The 18,378-nt window shown below is 37.0% G+C and overlaps 1 protein-coding gene across 1 annotated transcript in view; it reads left to right on the top strand.

Annotated features, from left to right (window-relative positions):
* The window catches only part of LOC114646896 (disintegrin and metalloproteinase domain-containing protein 12), a 604,012-nt gene that overhangs the window by 391,768 nt on the left and 193,866 nt on the right, over window positions 1–18,378 (top strand). The window contains 2 exon segments of the mRNA XM_028795286.2: window positions 13,751–13,816; window positions 15,103–15,174. Coding sequence (XP_028651119.2) covers window positions 13,751–13,816; window positions 15,103–15,174 — 138 coding nt within the window.

The raw sequence follows: 18,378 nt of genomic DNA, 5'->3' as shown, positions 1-18,378 counted from the left end.
GCACTGACCAGAAAGCAGGAGACAGAGCTGGAGGTGGCAGAGTTAAAGATGTTAAGATTTTCATTGGGTGTGACGAGGAAGGACAGGATTAGAAATGAGTAAATTAGAAGGTCAGCTCATGTTGGATGGTTTAGAGACAAAGTCAGACAGGCGAGATTGCGTTGCGACATGTGCAGAGGAGAGATGCTGGGTATATTGGGAAAAGGATGTTAAAGATAGTTCTGCCAGGTAAGAGGAAAAGAGGAAGGCCTAAGAGAAGGGTTATATATGTGGTGAGAGAGGACATGCAAGTGATGGGTGTGACAGAGCAAGATGTAGAGCACAGGAAGATATGGAAAGGGATGGCCTGCTATGGCAACCCCTAACGGGAGCAGCTGAAAGAAGAAGAAGAAAAGGTTCAGATAAACTAATTTTAGCAAAGCAGCTTAGTTCAAAATGCTGAGCTTGTTGAAGCTCAACAAAATTTTTATTTCAAGTCAATTTTATAGTAAATTTAATGTTATTTATGTTTTCTTTAAAATATACAGCAAAATCTTCAGTTTTAGCCTCTGATGCTTTCAGTGCAGTGTCAATGGAGCTGGGTTTAAAGGTGATCAATGGTTGAAAACAAGACTTTTGGATTTTCTGCAAGTTATTAATAATTTTAGAAAAGTAAGACTCTCTCTCTAGATGAACTTCTGAGTTATATTTAGCTATACGAGCCTTTAGGATTTCATAATGGGCTATTAGTTTAGTCTTTCTCCATTTACATTCTGCCCTACAGCACTCCCATTTGTTTGCAGACTGTCTCAGTTTTCCATGATACTATAACTGTATCAGGTTTGAAAAATCAAAGAATGAATGTTATACTGAACGATGCTTCATCTTAGCAATTGCTGAATAAATCACATAACGTTTGTAGTGGATACTATTATTAAGACGGTCAATGAACCATGGAGCAAATTTAGCCTCTGCAAGAGTAATGGGCCTAATAACATATTATACTAGCAAGCAGTAGCCAAAAGTTAATTAAAGAAAATTACATTTATTTAATATTCACCACAGTTTGTTGTAACCTTTGCTTTTAAAATGTTAATAGAGCAACAAATATTATATTAAAATTGCTCCTTGCATATATACAGTACTTATCTATCTACCTATACATCCATTATCAAACCCTCTAAATCCAAGTCAAGGTCATGGGGCTCAAAAATAATTTGTTTAAAGGGAAATTCCTATAGGTCCCTTTTTTCTCCAAGCCCCCAAGGATGCGCCTTATTCATCTATGTTTACATCACTCTAGTCCTACTGTATGAACGACAAAATGAGCTTCAATAACAATGGAAGCTATCTTATTCTTTCAGCAGGATATTGGTCTGCCAGACACTAGGCATTACCGCAGCAGATAATAAGTGAACATTCTGAAAATGCCCTTCAGAAGATATTTCCATTTAAATACTTGTATCCTGACTTCCCTTCATGCATTTGAATGAAAAGCAGGAATAAGATGAATAGCATATTGAGCAAATCCCTAAACATGTCTAAGCACCATTTTTATATGTTTGCAGCAGATTGCTCTTCACTCTCTTTAATCCTCCATAAAAATCAGAGGCCTACACTGAGCACTGACTGATTCATTATATTCGATGTAGGTTTTAAATAAGTTTAAAAAGAGGAGCTAAAGCCTGACATTAAAGACAGAGGTTGGTGTTAGAAAAAGGTGCCAGTTCATTGAGATGCAGTGCAGTTGTTCAGTATTAAGTCAGCATGGAACGACATAATGACCTATTGAATTCATAGGATCAGCACTATGACATTTCTGCACCAAAGGACCAAGGCAATTTAGCAGCTGTGTTACATTGACGATGTATCCTACAGCAGCTGTCAGGCCATAACTGAGAATGGAAGAGGGAGCTTAAACAATATTGACTTACTAACAGTAAATTGATACTTTCTCCTTTTAACTGAATGTACTACTGGAGTTTAAAAACATTTCCTGACAGTGTCTTACACATGAAGAAATGGTTCTTACTGGAAATGCTTAGGATGAATAGAAAACATTGGAGAGACAGATGAGCATTGTCATTTCCGAACACTGCAGAGAGAGCTAGGGTAATGGCTCAGATGAGGAGTAAGTGGACAGTCCTAGACATAAATGATCAGTCTGGTTCTTATTGTCTATTGAAATATTGCTTCAAATGCAGGCACACAATTTAGATATCAGGATAAGAAATATAATGACTATATTATACAAAAGATGGCCAGTTGGTTGTCATTGTCAACCTATTAGCTTTGATTAGTATGTGCAAGAACATATGAGGACAAATGCTGAAAGAGTTTTTTAGTAAAATAAACTGAAGCAAAAGCCTGAAGCCTGGAAAGAAAAGGCATTTGGCTTTAGGTGAGGTAAATCATATAATTTATGCTCAACATTTTTAACGGTAGATCACTGGAGAAACTTAATACATTTGAAAACAGCTCATTGTTCTGACCGATATATTTTTCTTCATAAATCTTATGGCTTGTGCCCCCTTAGCTTTGCCATCGTTTGTTTGATTTAAATTTGAATTCTGTAACAACTGTCTTTGCCAGGCTTTCTACAGCAGATATCGAGAAAGTAATTTATTTAATATTTGAAGTTCCAAAATTAAAGGTATACCTCTAGAGCCAGGCATAATTAAATATAAGAATGCATAGCTGTTTTTCATTGATACATTTTTATGACAATTAGTACTGTAACAGATTTCAGTTCAAGTTCAAGTCTCTAAACAGAATACTAGTAGTAGAGTATGTAACCTTCATGATTTATGTCTGTCTTACCCTGTCAAGTTATCTGGTCTACCTTACTGAATCTTAGCCATCCTGCATTGATGCTAAAAAGTGTACAGTATAAGGGGAGTATGATCAAGATATTAGTTATGGACAGGGGCAAGTACCATTGGATAAATAAACCACCCTATAAGACCTTGATAATAAGAAAACTTTGTACGCTGCCACTTTCAACACGTATCTTTGTGTCTGAAGTCAGTGTCAGGGCATGAAGTCAGACACCGCCAAGAAGTACAGGATGTTCTTTGAGTGTGGTGAATACCCCAGAAAGGTAACAAACAGACTATAAGGTTCCCTGTAAATATCACGGAAATCTCATGGATAAGCATTAAATGCTTTCTGAAGTGTGCTAGAAAGAACATAAGCCAAACAGGGAATGAAGGATCCTGTGGTGGCCTTCCTAAAGAGTGGGCATCTAAATGGCTGCTTTCGAGGCCTGGACTTTTAAAGTCAAAGGAAGGTAAAGAAACACCAGTATCTACTAGAAAAAACCCTAACTTGATGTTGATACAAATATTTGGAAACATAACCATGGAAGTTAATTTAGTGCACTGCCATGAACTCCGGGAGCTTGAAGTTAGGAATGCAGTGACTGCAATGAAGAAAAGAGTTCAAAATATTGAGGGGCCGAAAGAGATTTGAAGAGAAGGACGTCTTGGAGGAGAGAAATACTGAATAATAATAATAATGAGGAGGGGGTATTGGACATGCCACCCAATGGTTTAGGTATAGTGAGAAAAAACAACAAGCTTTTGAATCTGCTCAGCAGTCACGTGTGATACACATGTGGACTGCTTAGTAATTGCCAACTTTTGCTTAGCAGGTATTGCATACCAGATACCTGCAAATATGTGTAAGGAAGCTTTTGGACTAGTAATAATGACTTGCAAACATAAAATTAAGAGCACTGACCCGTTCAAAATAAGCAATATAACTCAATATAGGTCTGAATCATAATAGTTAGTGCAAAAGACCCTGCGATTACAACACAGTAACTAAACATACTACAAACTTTAGTATTTAATAATAATTCAGTTAATAAAACAATAATTCAATTGCATCCTTCTCACTCAGATAGTGCCTCCTTGCAACCCATCACAACAAAGGAGTATGGTGTGGGCTACAAAGTCCTCCTTCTCTTTAGACCTTTCTCAGTATAGCTCCTTTATTATAGCACAATGCCTGCGCATGCATCCCACCAGACATGTGCTTCTGCTTTGTATCAGACTTTCATTCATACAGTTTAATTACAAAATTGTAGGATTATTTTTATGTCATTTTTTATTTTAAAGAAAATAACATATGCAACAAATATGTCTGATGAAAATAAGGTTTGTAACAAATAATGTGCTGACAGTTTATTATTTAGACAAATGTGCTTTGTTCTGAATTATGACTCTGATGCTTGCTAACACTTAGCAGTGCATGGTCAAGTCAAATCATTACTTATAGCCACAGATTTCCTTGTAATAGCTTAACCTTTTATTATTTTATATTCAAAAAGTATTTGAAAACCCAAGCTCATAAACATTAGGGGACTATGGTTGTCAGTGACCATAGCCAGAACTGGCATGGTTCATTTTTTTGACAGTTGTTTTGGATGCCATGCAAAGACTAAAGCTACTCACTCTGCATAAACATCCTCCTCATTGTGTGGTAAATTACCTTGTTGCATTCTAAAAACATAGGAATATCTGTGGTTTGCCTTTACATTGGTGCCTTGTACTTCAAATTTAATTTGTTTTAGGAGACCATTTCAACTCAGAATTGTTTCGAAGTCCAAATTAATTTTCCTCATTAGAAATAATGGAAAGTGAATTAATTTGTTCCCAAACCCTAAACAATATCAATTTCAATAAACTTAAACAGCAAATACATTTAATTTAAGGTAAAAATAATACAATTAAATGCCCTCAATAATAAATTAAAGAATGAAAACTATAAATAAAATATATAAATACTGTTTAATAAAATGAAAATTGCTCTTACTGTACCTTAGTGAGAAGTGATGATGTCCCGTGTGGCTGGTGGAGAGGAAGAGAAAGGTTACTGTTTCGAAAGGGACTCACCTTCAAAATATCTGTACTTCAGGTATTCTCTCTACCTTCTGCCTCTTAGCACTACTGGTTGAGGGTTTTGGTTTACATTCCCTCTTTTCCATGGAGAAGAACCTTTCCAGTGTGATCTGGTGTTGGCGACATTTCTGGATGTTCCTAAAGTAGGCCTTAACAATAAGTTAATGCTCCTATTCACCACTGCCATGTTAGGGTGCCACTTTTCTACAATGGCCTGTGCTCTAGCCCAAACAGAGCACAGTTCCTTAATTTCAGCAATGGAAATGCTCATCTTGGCTCTCTCTTCCTCCACTGAAAAAATGTATATTATATATATATATATATATATACTAAAAAAAACTCAGCAAACAATTGACTCGAACCAGACCCCCCATCCCTCCTGGTACACACTTCCTTATCAACACAATGTGTCTGAAGGTGCAGCACGCATCCTGGCCAAATCAGGCATCAGAATAGCACACAAGCCTGCAAACAATCTGCGCACTTTCCCTTTCAACGCTAAAAACAAGAAATCGACAGCAGAAACACGATATGCAGTTCATAGCATTCCATGCAGTCCTTGCCCAGAGGTATACAGTACATAGGACAAACATCAAAAAGAATTGCAACATGTATACAGGAACATCACAACACCGTTAGAAGGAAGGACTCGCGATCACAGATCTATATGCATACAAAATTGACAGGACATACATTTAACTGGGGAAATGTACAAGTAAAATTTAAGGCCAGTACTAAAAGTGCCAGAGAGCTGTCTGAATCTTGGCTATCAGACAAAAACACCATTAACAGACATTTGGACATAAACCCAGCATATGCAAACTTAAGAAGAACATATTCATAATAAATAAAACGTTACGATCCAATACCCCCCCCCCCCCCCCCCCCCCCCCCCCCCCCCACCCACACCTAATTTTGCTATATATTGACTTTGATTCTTGTAAGACTAAGCATTATCCTCTGATGAAGGCTCCTGGTAAGGGCTGAAAGCTCAGGAATAAAAAAAAAAAAAAAACTACTTTATGATACGAGATTAATTTTTTTTCCCATTGTGGATCTCCAGCTGATAGATAGATAGATAGATAGATAGATAGATAGATAGATAGATAGATAGATAGATAGATAGATAGATAGATAGATAGATATATATTACCAGTCACACCAAAAATTAAGCGAAAAAAGCACTGAAAACACATGAGCATAACACAAGAGGTGCTTTCACAGCAAGAGCATAAGATGACTTGGGCACACAGCAGGTGGCGTTTACTCTCGCTGCATAATGCCATCTGTTGCTGCATTTTTTCACTGTGCACGTAGTTCAAATTCCAGATCAAGTTTCTATCAAATTTAGCGTTCAAACTCTGGAATATTCGAAGTTAGAATCGTTTGAAGTATGAGGTACTACTGTACTTTATTAATTATGGATCAATAATTTTGAAACAATCAAAAAGCACCTGATATGAAACTGATGGAACTATTGGTAGCTTAGTGGTTAGCACTCCTGCCTCATGGATGACACATCCTAGGTTTGAAGCACATGGTCGATCAAAGTCTGTGTAGAGTTTGCAGGTTCGTCTTATTTTCTGGAGGGTCTGGGGTGTTCCTCTGGGTACTCATCTCATCCCGAAAGACTTACAGGGTGGTTTAACTGTCAGTTCCAAATAAGACCCAGTGTGCATGAGTGGATTCAGTTTTATATTAACAAAATAACTTAGGTGCTCTTTTATAGTTCTGCCCATTTGCCTGTCCGATGTGACTCATGGACAATTTTATATAATGCAGGGACTGTGCTGAAGTACTGATATAATAATAATAATAATAATAATAATAATAATAATAATAATAATAATAATTCATTATGTACTGTTATGTGCAGGGTGTTCATAACCTTTTTATGCCAAGGCCCCCCAAAATATTGTAACACCTGGTCAGGGCTCTCCACTTATATAAACCCATTTCTGTGAACCTGGGCATGAATAGATCTTGGTTTCTGCTAAACAAAGTCACACGGTATAATTTCTGACAATAGAAGTCCTGTTATTAGAAATCCCTAAGCTTCAGCAGACTATTGATGCATACGTGGTCAAATGTCATGTGATATCTCTAGACCAGGGGTTTTTAACTTTTTTCTTGGCAAACCACCTCCAGGAACTGAAATGTTTTGTCTTTAAATGTTAAGTATTTAATTCTTGCTAATACTATACACATCTAAATGTCAGTCAGTCAGTCAAGCATTTTCCAACCCGCTATATCCTAACACAGGGTCACAGGGGTCTGCTGGAGCCAATCCCATCCAGGACAGAGCACAAGGCAGGAACAAACCCCAGGCAGGGCGCCAGCCCACCGCAGGACACACACACGCACACATACACACACACACACACACACACCAAGCGCACACTAGGAACAATTTAGGATTGCCCGCCAATGCACCTAACCTGCATGTCTTTAGACTGTGGGAGGAAACCGGAGCTACCAGAGGAAACCCATGCAGACACGGGGAGAACATGCAAACTCCACACAGTGAAATGAACCCAGGTCTCCTTACTGCGAGGCAGCAATGCTACCACTGCACCACCGTGCCACCCACACAACTAAATGTGACATTTCTTTAATCTTATCTTTCTGTTACTGTATTTGTGAATTGTATATTCTTGTAGACTAGCCTGCCAGCTACTAGAAGTTGTGTTGGGGGGAGAAAGATAGCATTCACTATGCTTTATTTCAGAAGAATCCATTTTGTTCCCGAAGAGTTTCAATGCTAGCTTGAATGGGCTGAAAGAAGAGGGGCGAAAGAGAGAGTCGCTACCTCAGACCCCATATGCGCGAATTAGCACAGGCAGTGGACATGAAATAGGGGAATGATTTAATATGTTTAAAATAAAATCACTTTGTAATTACTTGGCAATTTATAACAATATGAAATAATTATACATCACTACAGATGAAAACTTGCCTTGCATTCACTGTGACAGGAATATAACAGTCATAGAGAAATGGTCCAAAGATGCACAGATTTGTTAGTTATCCTTTTATCACTTCTACTTGCCATTGCTCCTTTTGTTTGTGCCTCTCCTGTATATAGTATTTGTTACTCTTTTCTTATTATGTTAGGCTTTTTCTTTGGTTTCATTACGCAATAATGCTCTCTCTCTCTTTCTCAACAGTTAAACTGTACTTATTGGGAACTAACATCTGCAGCCACACTTAAGAATAAGCAATTTCATACATTCAGTTAAATGAATGGCTAACTTGTTTCTGTTTAACTTTCTATTTTTACATGTTATTAGGTGCAAGCTTATTAATCAGCTTTGTATTTCTGATATACTTTTTAAAACAGGTCTTGCGTCATTCAGCTCAAACATAAAGCTACAGTATATTCCCTTCCTTGTGACTTATGGAATTAAAGAATCTCCTTAATTATATCTAAAATGAAAAACTTCATGATGAATAGTGGAAGCTTGATTAAAACTAAAGCAAGCACCAACCGTGGCCATTCAAATGTTGCTTCTGAAAACTCTTTATTAAAAGAATGGATGAGTGAATTCATGTAACTATTTGAAGTTTTTCCCTGTCACCTTTACTCGTCTACATGTGGTTGGATGTGTTAAAGTGCAGCAATAGTTAATGCTGCTCTTTTCACAGCCCCTGAACTTTGTTTCCAAATTTGAAAATATTCACTTTTCATGTAGAGTTTGCAATTGTCTTCATGTCTGAATGGGTTTTTTTTGCAGTATTCATCCTAACAGATGTATTAAATAAATTGGTGACATTAAATTACAGAAATGCATTATAATGCACTCTTGCCTTGTTTAGGGTCAGATGTTAACAGGATATGCTCTGACTCCCTGTTACCTTGCAATGGATTAAGTGGGTTCAACAGGTTGTCTCACAATTTCAGGGACCTTGGTTATATTCGCAGCCCAGCCAGTGTTTATTTGGGGTTTGGGCTTTCTCCAAGGTACTCAGGTTTTTCCCACTCCCAATGTTGTATTCATTAAATTAGTAACATTAAAGTGGCCCAAAATATGTTAGTATTTTTTGTGAATTATGGAAAAAACATATTCGGTAAATGGGTGCATGGACAAACTGGGTACTGGTTTGGGCATTGCACATAGATTGCCATGTTTTGAAATGAGCTACAAACTTTCACAGTCACTTTGCTTTTATTGCTGTGATTCACTTGCACTGTGCACAGTGGCAACAGGCTAACATTTGTATGAATCTTAACAAACAGGACCCCTAAACTTACAGCATAAACCATGTGTTACATATTCAGTGAAATGTAGTTTATTTTTGCTATCTTGAACTAGGAGACAAGTAGAAGACTTGATCTTAAACAGATCTGCCAAACAATTTAAATGTTTAATAGAAGATGATGCTATTTAAATGGGATGTGCATCTGTCAAGTAATAATTGGAAGCATTAGAGATTTACCAAATACTGTATAAACCAGATATGTAACATTATGAGATCATATTCATTAACAGAAATAAGCAGAAAACAAAGAGATGTAATGTGCACTGAAATGAAACAGATTTATTACTTGCCCCACCACACTATCCCAGGATCAAAACAAAAAATGCAAGGAGAATTTGGTGGCTACGTGCCAATCCAGTGTTAAAAGGCAAGATAGGAAGAAAATAAATACTGATCATAGCAACTCGATGCTAGTCCTTTTACAAACATTCTGAGGTGAACTTCAGTGTCAGAACTTATAAGAGATGTTCCATCCATCCATTTTCCAACCCACTGAATCCGAACACAGGGTCATGGGGGTCTGCCGGAGCCAATCCCAGCCAACACAGGGCACAAGGCAGGAACCAATCCTGGGCAGGGTGCCAACCCACCGCAGGATAAAAGAGATGTTATATGACCATATGTATCTGGACATGGCATCTAATTAGAGGATTTGGCTTTTTAAGGCACACCCATTGCTCACCCAGGAGTTAAGCCGCATGAACAATCAGTAAACTCCACAGAGAATTATAGGTACTAGAATTTGGACATTCTGAAGAGCTCAGTGATTTTCAGTACAGTGTTATCATAGGATACAACATTCCCAGCATGTCTATACATTAGATTTCAGTCCTACTACAGCTGACTGGGTCAGAAAAAGAATAGAAACGTAATGTTATTGTAAAGTAGAAAAGCCTAGAAGCAACAACAGTTCAACTGTGAAGTGGCAAACACATACAACAGAAGAGCAGAGTGCTGAAGCAAAGTTCATAAAAATATAAGTCATCAACTGAAACAATCACTACAGAGTTCCAGCTTGCCTCTGGAAGCATGTTGTGTATCACTAGAAAGTTGTCAGTCTTTGCTTTAAAGAAGATCTGGAATAAAATCATTATCTTTATGGTATTTTACAAAAAAACATTTACTACATATTAGCCGAGTCTCCTCTTGATAACATATGTACTGGGAAATGGAAATTTAGTCAGTACACAACAGCAACATTTATTTATATAGCACATTTTCATACAAGCAATGTATCTCAAAGTGTTTTACAAAGTTAAATAACAAGGATGTTAATATGCAATATAAATTAAAAAGTTTAGGGAAAATATTATACAGTTTGTAACAAAGAAAAAAGGTAAGGTAGAATGGCCAGGTGGACAGAAAAAACAAAATCTACAAGGGTTCCAAGGCCAAAAGACTGCCCAGCTTCCACTAGGCATTCTATCTAACATAGAAGTTCTAAATCAGTCCTTATGGTTTTCAGGCTTCACATGGAAGAATTTGATGATGATGGTCATGTGGACGTCTAGGACTTCTGCCACTCAATCCATGGTACCTTGATCAGGTGGTGGTGGCACAGATCACCACCATAGAGGAACTGGAAAAAGACATCAGAGTATAGCAGAGATTAATAAGTAATTGCAGAACCCAGAGGAAAATGATAATTCAATGCCCATATAGACTAACAAGGATATAAGTAAAATGTAGCTATGAAAAAGTCATTTTACAATAATTTGTTTTTAGCAATTTCTTACATTGTTCTACAGTATTAGCGTAGCAAATTTCTATTGGTAAAATATTCTCTATTTTAGGTGCATAACAGCAAAAAGCTGCATCACCACTTCTTTTCAGTTTGGCTTTTGGAATTATAAGCAGACCTTGTTTTTGAAGATCTGAGGTTATGACTTTGAGTATAAGGGGACAAACATTCCAAAATATAGGATGGGATGAGATTATTCAAGGCTTTGTAAACCATAAGTAGCATTTTAAACCAATGTAGCAATGCTAAAACTGGTGAAATGTGCTCAGATTTTCTTTTTCAAGTTAGGATTCTTGCTGCTGCATTCTGCACCAACTGTAACCAATTAATGAACTTCTTAGGTAGTTCTGTTCAGAGTGCATTACAGTAATCAAGTTGACTGAAAATAAAAATGTGAACTAATTTTTCAGCATCTTGTAAAGTTATAAGAGGTCTAATTTTAGTTATATTCCTTAAGTGAAAAAATGTAGTCCTAGTAATCTGATTAATATGTGATTTAAATTTAGGTCGGAGTAAATAGTTACCCCTAAATTCTTTACCTCCGACTTGACTTTTAAATCTAAGGGATCAAGTTTATTTCTAATACCCTCACTATATCCATTTTGGCAATCAATAACATTTCTGTCTTCTCTTTATTTATTTGAAAAAGTTGCTGCTCATCCATTCAGAAATACAAATAAGACACAGGATCAGACAGCGAAGAGCATCAGGGTCAAGAGGCACTATCGATAAATACAGCCATGTGTCATCTACATAGCTGTGGTAGCTCACCTTGTGTTTTGAGATAAGCTGACCTAATGGTAGCATGTAGATCGAAAAGAGCAGAGGACCCAGAACAGAATCTTGTGGTACACAATACAAAATATCATGGGTCTCTGAGGTATAATCACCACAACTAACAAAGAATTTTCTACCTGTTAAGTAAGCCTGAAACCAATTTAAGACAGAGAGGCCCACCCATTGACTAAGGTGATTTATAGGAATACTGTGATCAATGGTGTTAGATGTTGTAGTCAAGTCTAAGAGAATAAGAACAGATACATGGCCTCTGCCCACATTATGCCACAAATCATTTACTACTTTAGCCAGTGCAGTTTTTGTACTGTGACTTGTTCTAAAACCTGACTGGAACTTGTCAAGAATAGAATGTTTATTCAAGTGATCATTTAGCTGTGTAATGACTGTCTTTTCCAGAATTTTACTTAAGTAAGTTAGATATTGGTCTAAAATTGTCAAAAACAGGAGTGTCAAGGTTATTTTTCTTGAGCAGAAGTTTAACAACTGCAGTCTTTAGACAGTCAGGAAAGACCTCCGTATTTAATGATGAGTTCACTATGTCAAGTCAATTAGCACAATAGAGCATTCTTTGAAAAAGCCTGTTGGTATTGGGTCAAAGACGCAGGTGGAGTGTTTCAGTTGAAAAATTATTCTACATACAGTAGTTGGGGTAGATCTGTTCTGGTGAAATAATTTAACTTGCTTAAAATGGAATACTGGGGTTCAGTCGGATTAACTTTGGGGGGATGTACTATATTATTTGTAATGTCATTAATTTTGTGTTTAAAAAAAAATATAGCAAACGCCTTGCAAGTTTCACTAGTAATTTTTAGGAGGCATTTCATTGAGTGAGCTGGGTTTCAAAGACGATCAATAGTTGTGAATAAAACTCTTGGATTGCCAGCATTATCATTTATAATTTTAGAGAAACAGGACTGCCTCTCAAGGTGGACTACTTTGTAAAATGAGTTATTTTAGCCTTCAATATTTCATAATGGACTATCAATTTAGTTTTTCTCTATTTACACTGAGCTCTCCGACAAGTTCTCTTTAAATGAGACACTATTTGGGTTTTCCAGGGTATAATAGTGATGAAGGATTTCTTTTCAGGGGTGACTATGTTAGCTGCAGCTCTTACCTTAGCATAAAAATGTTCCACCTTGCTATTAACATCATTAACATTGTTGAGGTAATCACTACAAACTGACTGTTTAGAATATTAGCAAACTTTGAAGCCGCAGATGTATCAAAGTAATGTTTTGTCACAATACGCTTCCCATTAGTAGTAGTTATCAGTATTTCTAAATTAAACAATATGAAAAAGTGGTCTGATATACCAATATCCACGACCTGCATCACGTCAACATTCAATCCTTTTGCAATACTAAATCTTGTGTGTGTCCTCCCTTATACGTGGGCTGATTTACAGTATGCGCTGCCTGAAATTAAATGAGTGCAGGAGGTTCACAAAATCTCTCGCTTTCAGGTCAAACTGGTTATCGACATGAAAGTTAAAATCACCAACAATTAAGAACCCGTCAAAGTTAGTTGTTATTATAAATACTAAGTCTGAGAATTCCTCAATGAAGGACACATTATATTTAAGAGTTGTATAAATGGATACACTGCACAGATAATTAATTTACAACGGTTATACTTTTCTTTATCAAATTTGAGTACTTGCATACTCCACTCCTGTTTCCAACGTATTACAGTGCAGCACTCAGTTGTGTTCTTTTTACTCTGTTGTAAAGGTCATTCTTGACATCGTGTATGATAAGGAATGGAGTCCTAACATTTGTAAAATCAGTAAATGCCTTATGTAATCTCATAATACACAGCCCTTGTTTATTGCAAGTTTCTAGTCTAACTTTTTCCACTCAGAGTTGTTTTTTTTTTTTTAATTTAAGAATCAAAATAAGTCTTAATTTATCTAGAATCAAAAGATAAATTAAGGTTTTAAAAAAGCTACTGAACATTCTATTAAAACTGTCTGATTTTAGCTTTTATTGTGTCTATTTAATGTTTTCACTTAGAAAGTTTAGCTTCATGAACACAACTGATATTTTTCATTTGTTTGTCTTTATAGTACAAGAGGGACATAAAAAAGACAACGAAATATGTGGAACTGGTTATTATAGCCGACAACCGAGAGGTATGTACAGTAGTTACTGACCGGTAAAAGAAGTATTTAATGTATTTATTACTTTTATAGGTTCTTTACATTTGCTTCTGGTCTGGAAAAAGAAAGCAACACATTTAGAGATCCAGGGAGCAATTTAAACTTGCTAAGATCTAGCTGTTATTTAGTCAAGTGACAAACCTTTTTTTCACATCAACATCATCAGAAGGAAAACAATTCTAAGATTGTTGATTCTTGTATCTAAAGTTAATTTTCTACAAGATCCTGTTCTGTTAAAAAAACAAAAAACATCCCTGCTCTATAGCATTAACCCAGCTATCAACACAGAAGTTGAAATGTTAAAGAGTTCGATCTGTAAAAAGTACAAACTCCATGAGTCACATCTGCTGTCATGAAGTTAAAAATTCTCATTGATAGTCCCCAATGTAGCTTGGCATGCTGGGCAAGTTGATATCTCATTGTGACCTGCACTTTGAACTCCTTGTATTGAGTTTACTGGTTCTCCCCATGCTCAAGTGAGATACCACTAGAGTGTTTTTCCCTCAGTCAAAAAACATTCTGCTGCATTAACTGCCAAAGGTGTTAATGTGGCTTGATTTGAGTGAGTGAGAGTGGTTTAATTTTGCCCTGTGTCTCATCTAGAATTGGCCTCAGTAATATTCTTTTCCTTCTCAATGACCTGTGCTGGATAAAGCAGTTTCAGAAACAATGTGACTAAATGAAACAGATGGCATACAACAGGCATGTCTGTCTTGCTAGTCTTCACTAGAGAAAGAATTTGATCAAACTAACACTCTTTGTTCTATGATGAGTGTTTGCTCTATGGAAGGCTTGGATTGAATTCAGACAGGTTCCCATTTTAATCATACAGTTACATAACAACACAGTAGCATTTTGAATTCTAATTTGATCAAAATATAGCCACATAAATAAAATATAATTCTTTCTTTGGAACTTTCCAATTTTTGATTAATTATTCTCATTGTCTAAAACACCACTGACTTCAGGGAATTAAGTGACTTTAAGTGAAAAGTTAAAATGAAAATCATTAGATGCATACAATAGTAATCTTGCCAACTGTGTATTCATAAGTCAGACAGGACCAAAAAAACCTGCAGATTTGAAAAAGAATTCTGTGTGGTGTCTTTCAACAGAATAAATAGGATTTTCTTTTTCAGACTCCATATGTTTTTTGCTTGCTTTAATTTGTCTAGTTCTATCTGTTTAGATGAACACAATAGTGGGTGTAACAATAGTGTTCTCTTTTAAACCCTAATAAAATAATCTAAAATGATTAGTTTCAGAGGCATGGAAAAGATGTTGAAAAAGTTAAACAACGTTTGATTGAGATTGCCAATTATGTGGATAAGGTAAGTCTCAATATGTTTTCTTCTAATAATAATGAAATGTGGTGTACTAGCTTTTTACATATGAAGTCTGGGTTTAGAAAGCATAGAGGGGGTTTGTGAGTTAAACCCTGCTTACAGACGTGTTGTGCAATAAAAAGGTTTTGGTTCTTTAAATGATATTTAAGGTTTTGTGTGTAATTTATGCTGCTATTTTTCATCTATACTAATAAAAGGCAAAGCCCTCACTGACTCACTGACTGACTGACTGACTGATTCACTCATCACTAATTCTCCAACTTCCCGTGTAGGTAGAAGGCTGAAATTTGGCAGGCACATTCCTTACAGCTTACTTACAAAAGTTAGGCAGGTTTCATTTCGAAATTCTACGCGTAATGGTCATAACTGGAACCTGTTTTTTGTCCGTATACTCTAATGGAGGAGGCGGAGTCACGTATCACGTCATCACGTATTACGCCTCCTACGTGATCACGTGAAGTGAAAACAAGGAAGAGATTTACAGCACGAGTCAAACGCGGGAACGAAGGTAAATGACGTTAATTGTTGAGTGTCTTTTAATACTGTGTAAGCATACATATTAACAGATGTGCAATTAAACGTGTGCATTTACAGGGTGATTTCTCAGGCTTAAAAGCTCACCTTTTATCAAACGCGGGAACAAAGGTAAATGACGTTGTTGAGTGTCTTTTAATACTGTGTAACCATACATATTAACACATGTGCAATTAAACATGTGCATTTACAGGGTGATTTCTCAGGCTTAAAAGCTCGCCTTTTATTAAAAAGGTAAATGCTTTTTTCATTCTGAAGGGCACAAACCATGTTAGATTTCATGCTCAAGAGTAAGCTCAGCACACAGCTTGGTCATATTACAACCGGAAGGGTGAACTGACAATATGGTATACAAAGAGATCCTTAAAAAATAATTATTGATTCATTTTCCCTCAGTTTAAAAAGGTTTACTTTTCTTCTTAATAAAAATTTTAAAGCGGTACTTCGCCGCTGCAAAGCGCGGGTATTTTGATATATATCAAAATATATCGCGTCATCACGCCTCCCACGTAAGCACGTGAACTGACCCGCTGCCGTTTGCAATGCCATATTCGCGAGATACAAGTTTAATGACAAGACACGAGGTATAAACGACAGTTTGGATCACTTTGGGACAGAGTTAAAATTGCTGTGGCCAGAAACTTTTAACTGCCGGATCTTAGCTAACATTAAATAAACCCGTGGACATCGCAACATCACACAACACAGCGGCTCACGTGAAGTGACTGAACGCAGCAGGAGTGATCACTTCAATGAATCAAACCTATTCAAAAAACACATTTCACAATTGATAAGGTACGAAAACAATAGATAGATAGATAGATAGATAGATAGATAGATAGATAGATAGATAGATAGATAGATAGATAGATAGATAGATAGATAGATAGATAGATAGATAGATAGATAGATAGATAGATAGATACTTTATTAATCCCAATGGGAAATTCACAATATGAAACCGATTGTGGATTTCCGTACAGCCACTGAAACTTTGTGACGGCACGAGACTTCAGGTGATGTGTCTGCAAAAGAACCTCATTCAGGCAACTATTTTTACTGGCGGTGGCTCAGGGGAGAGAGTTTTTATTCCTCTCATCCCCGTTATACCCTCTGATCTCCAATTTCAATTCAAACGCCTCCAATTTACACTAAGGCTCTGCTTAGCAATGACAATTAATAAGTCTCCGTTGTTGAGTGTCTTTTAATACTGTGTAAGTATAGATATTAACACATGTGCAATTAAACGTGTGCATTTACGGGGTGATTTCTCAGGCTTAAAAGCTCGCCTTTTATTAAAAAGGTGAATGCAAACTGTTTTCATTCTGAAGGGCACAAACCACGTTAGATTTCATGCTCAAGAGTAAGCTCAGCACACATCTTGGTCATATTAGAACCGGAAGGGCGAACTGACAACATGGTATACAAAGAAATCCTTAAGAAATAATTATTGATTCATTTTCCCTCAGTTTAAAAAGGTTTACTTTTCTTCTTAATAAAAATTTTAAAGCAGTACTTCGCCGCTGCCAAGCGCGGGTATTTTGATATACAGTGATCCCTCGCTATATCGCGCTTCACCTTTCGCGGCTTCACTCCATCGCGGATTTTATATGTAAGCATATTTAAATATATATCGCGGATTTTTCGCTGCTTCGCGGGTTTCTGCGGACAATAGGTCTTTTAATTTCTGGTGCATGCTTCCTCAGTTGGTTTGCCCAGTTGATTTCATACAAGGGACGCTATTGGCAGATGGCTGAGAAGCTATCCAGCTTACTTTCTCTCTCTCTCTCTCTCTTGCGCTGACGTAGGGGGGTGTGAGCAGGGGGGCTGTGTGCAGCTGCTTCCTGAAAGGACATGCTGCACGGAGCTTCGCATACTTAAAAGCTCAAAGGGCACGTATTGATTTTTTTTATCTGTCTCTCTATCTCTCTCTATCTCTCTCTCTCTCTCTCTTCCTCTCTCTTCCTGCTCCTGACAGAGGGGGTGCGAGCTGCCGCCTTCAACAGCTTTGTACCGGCGGTGCTTCGCATACTTAAAAGCCAAAAAGCCCTATTGATTTTTTTTTTGACTGCTTGCTTTGCACTCCTTTGAAAAGGAAGATATGTTTGCATTCTTTTAATTGTGAGACAGAACTGTCATCTCTGTCTTGTCATGGAGCACAGTTTAAACTTTTGAAAAAGAGACAAATGTTTGTTTGCAGTGTTTGAATAACGTTCCTGTCTCTCTACAACCTCCTGTGTTTCTGCGCAAATCTGTGACCCAAGCATGACATTCTAAAAATAACCATATAAACATATGGTTTCTACTTCGCGGATTTTCCTATTTCGCGGGTGGCTCTGGAACGCAACCCCCGCGATGGAGGAGGGATTACTGTATATCAAAATATATCGCGTCATCACGCCTCCAAAGTAAGCACCTGAACTGACCCGCTGCCGTTTGCAATGCCATATTCGCGAGATACAAGTTTAATGAGAAGACACGAGGTATAAACGACAGTTCGGATCACTTTGTGACAGAGTTAAAATTGCTGTAGCGAGAAACTTTTAACTGCCGGGTCTTATCTAACATTAAATAAACCCCTGGACATCGCAACATCACACAAGAGATCGGCTCACGTGAAGTCACTGAACGCAGCAGGAGTGATCACTTCCATGA

This window comes from Erpetoichthys calabaricus, chromosome 2 (assembly GCF_900747795.2).
Source record: "Erpetoichthys calabaricus chromosome 2, fErpCal1.3, whole genome shotgun sequence".
Classification (NCBI taxonomy): domain Eukaryota; kingdom Metazoa; phylum Chordata; class Cladistia; order Polypteriformes; family Polypteridae; genus Erpetoichthys; species Erpetoichthys calabaricus.
This window is presented reverse-complemented; position numbering and strand designations above follow the sequence as displayed.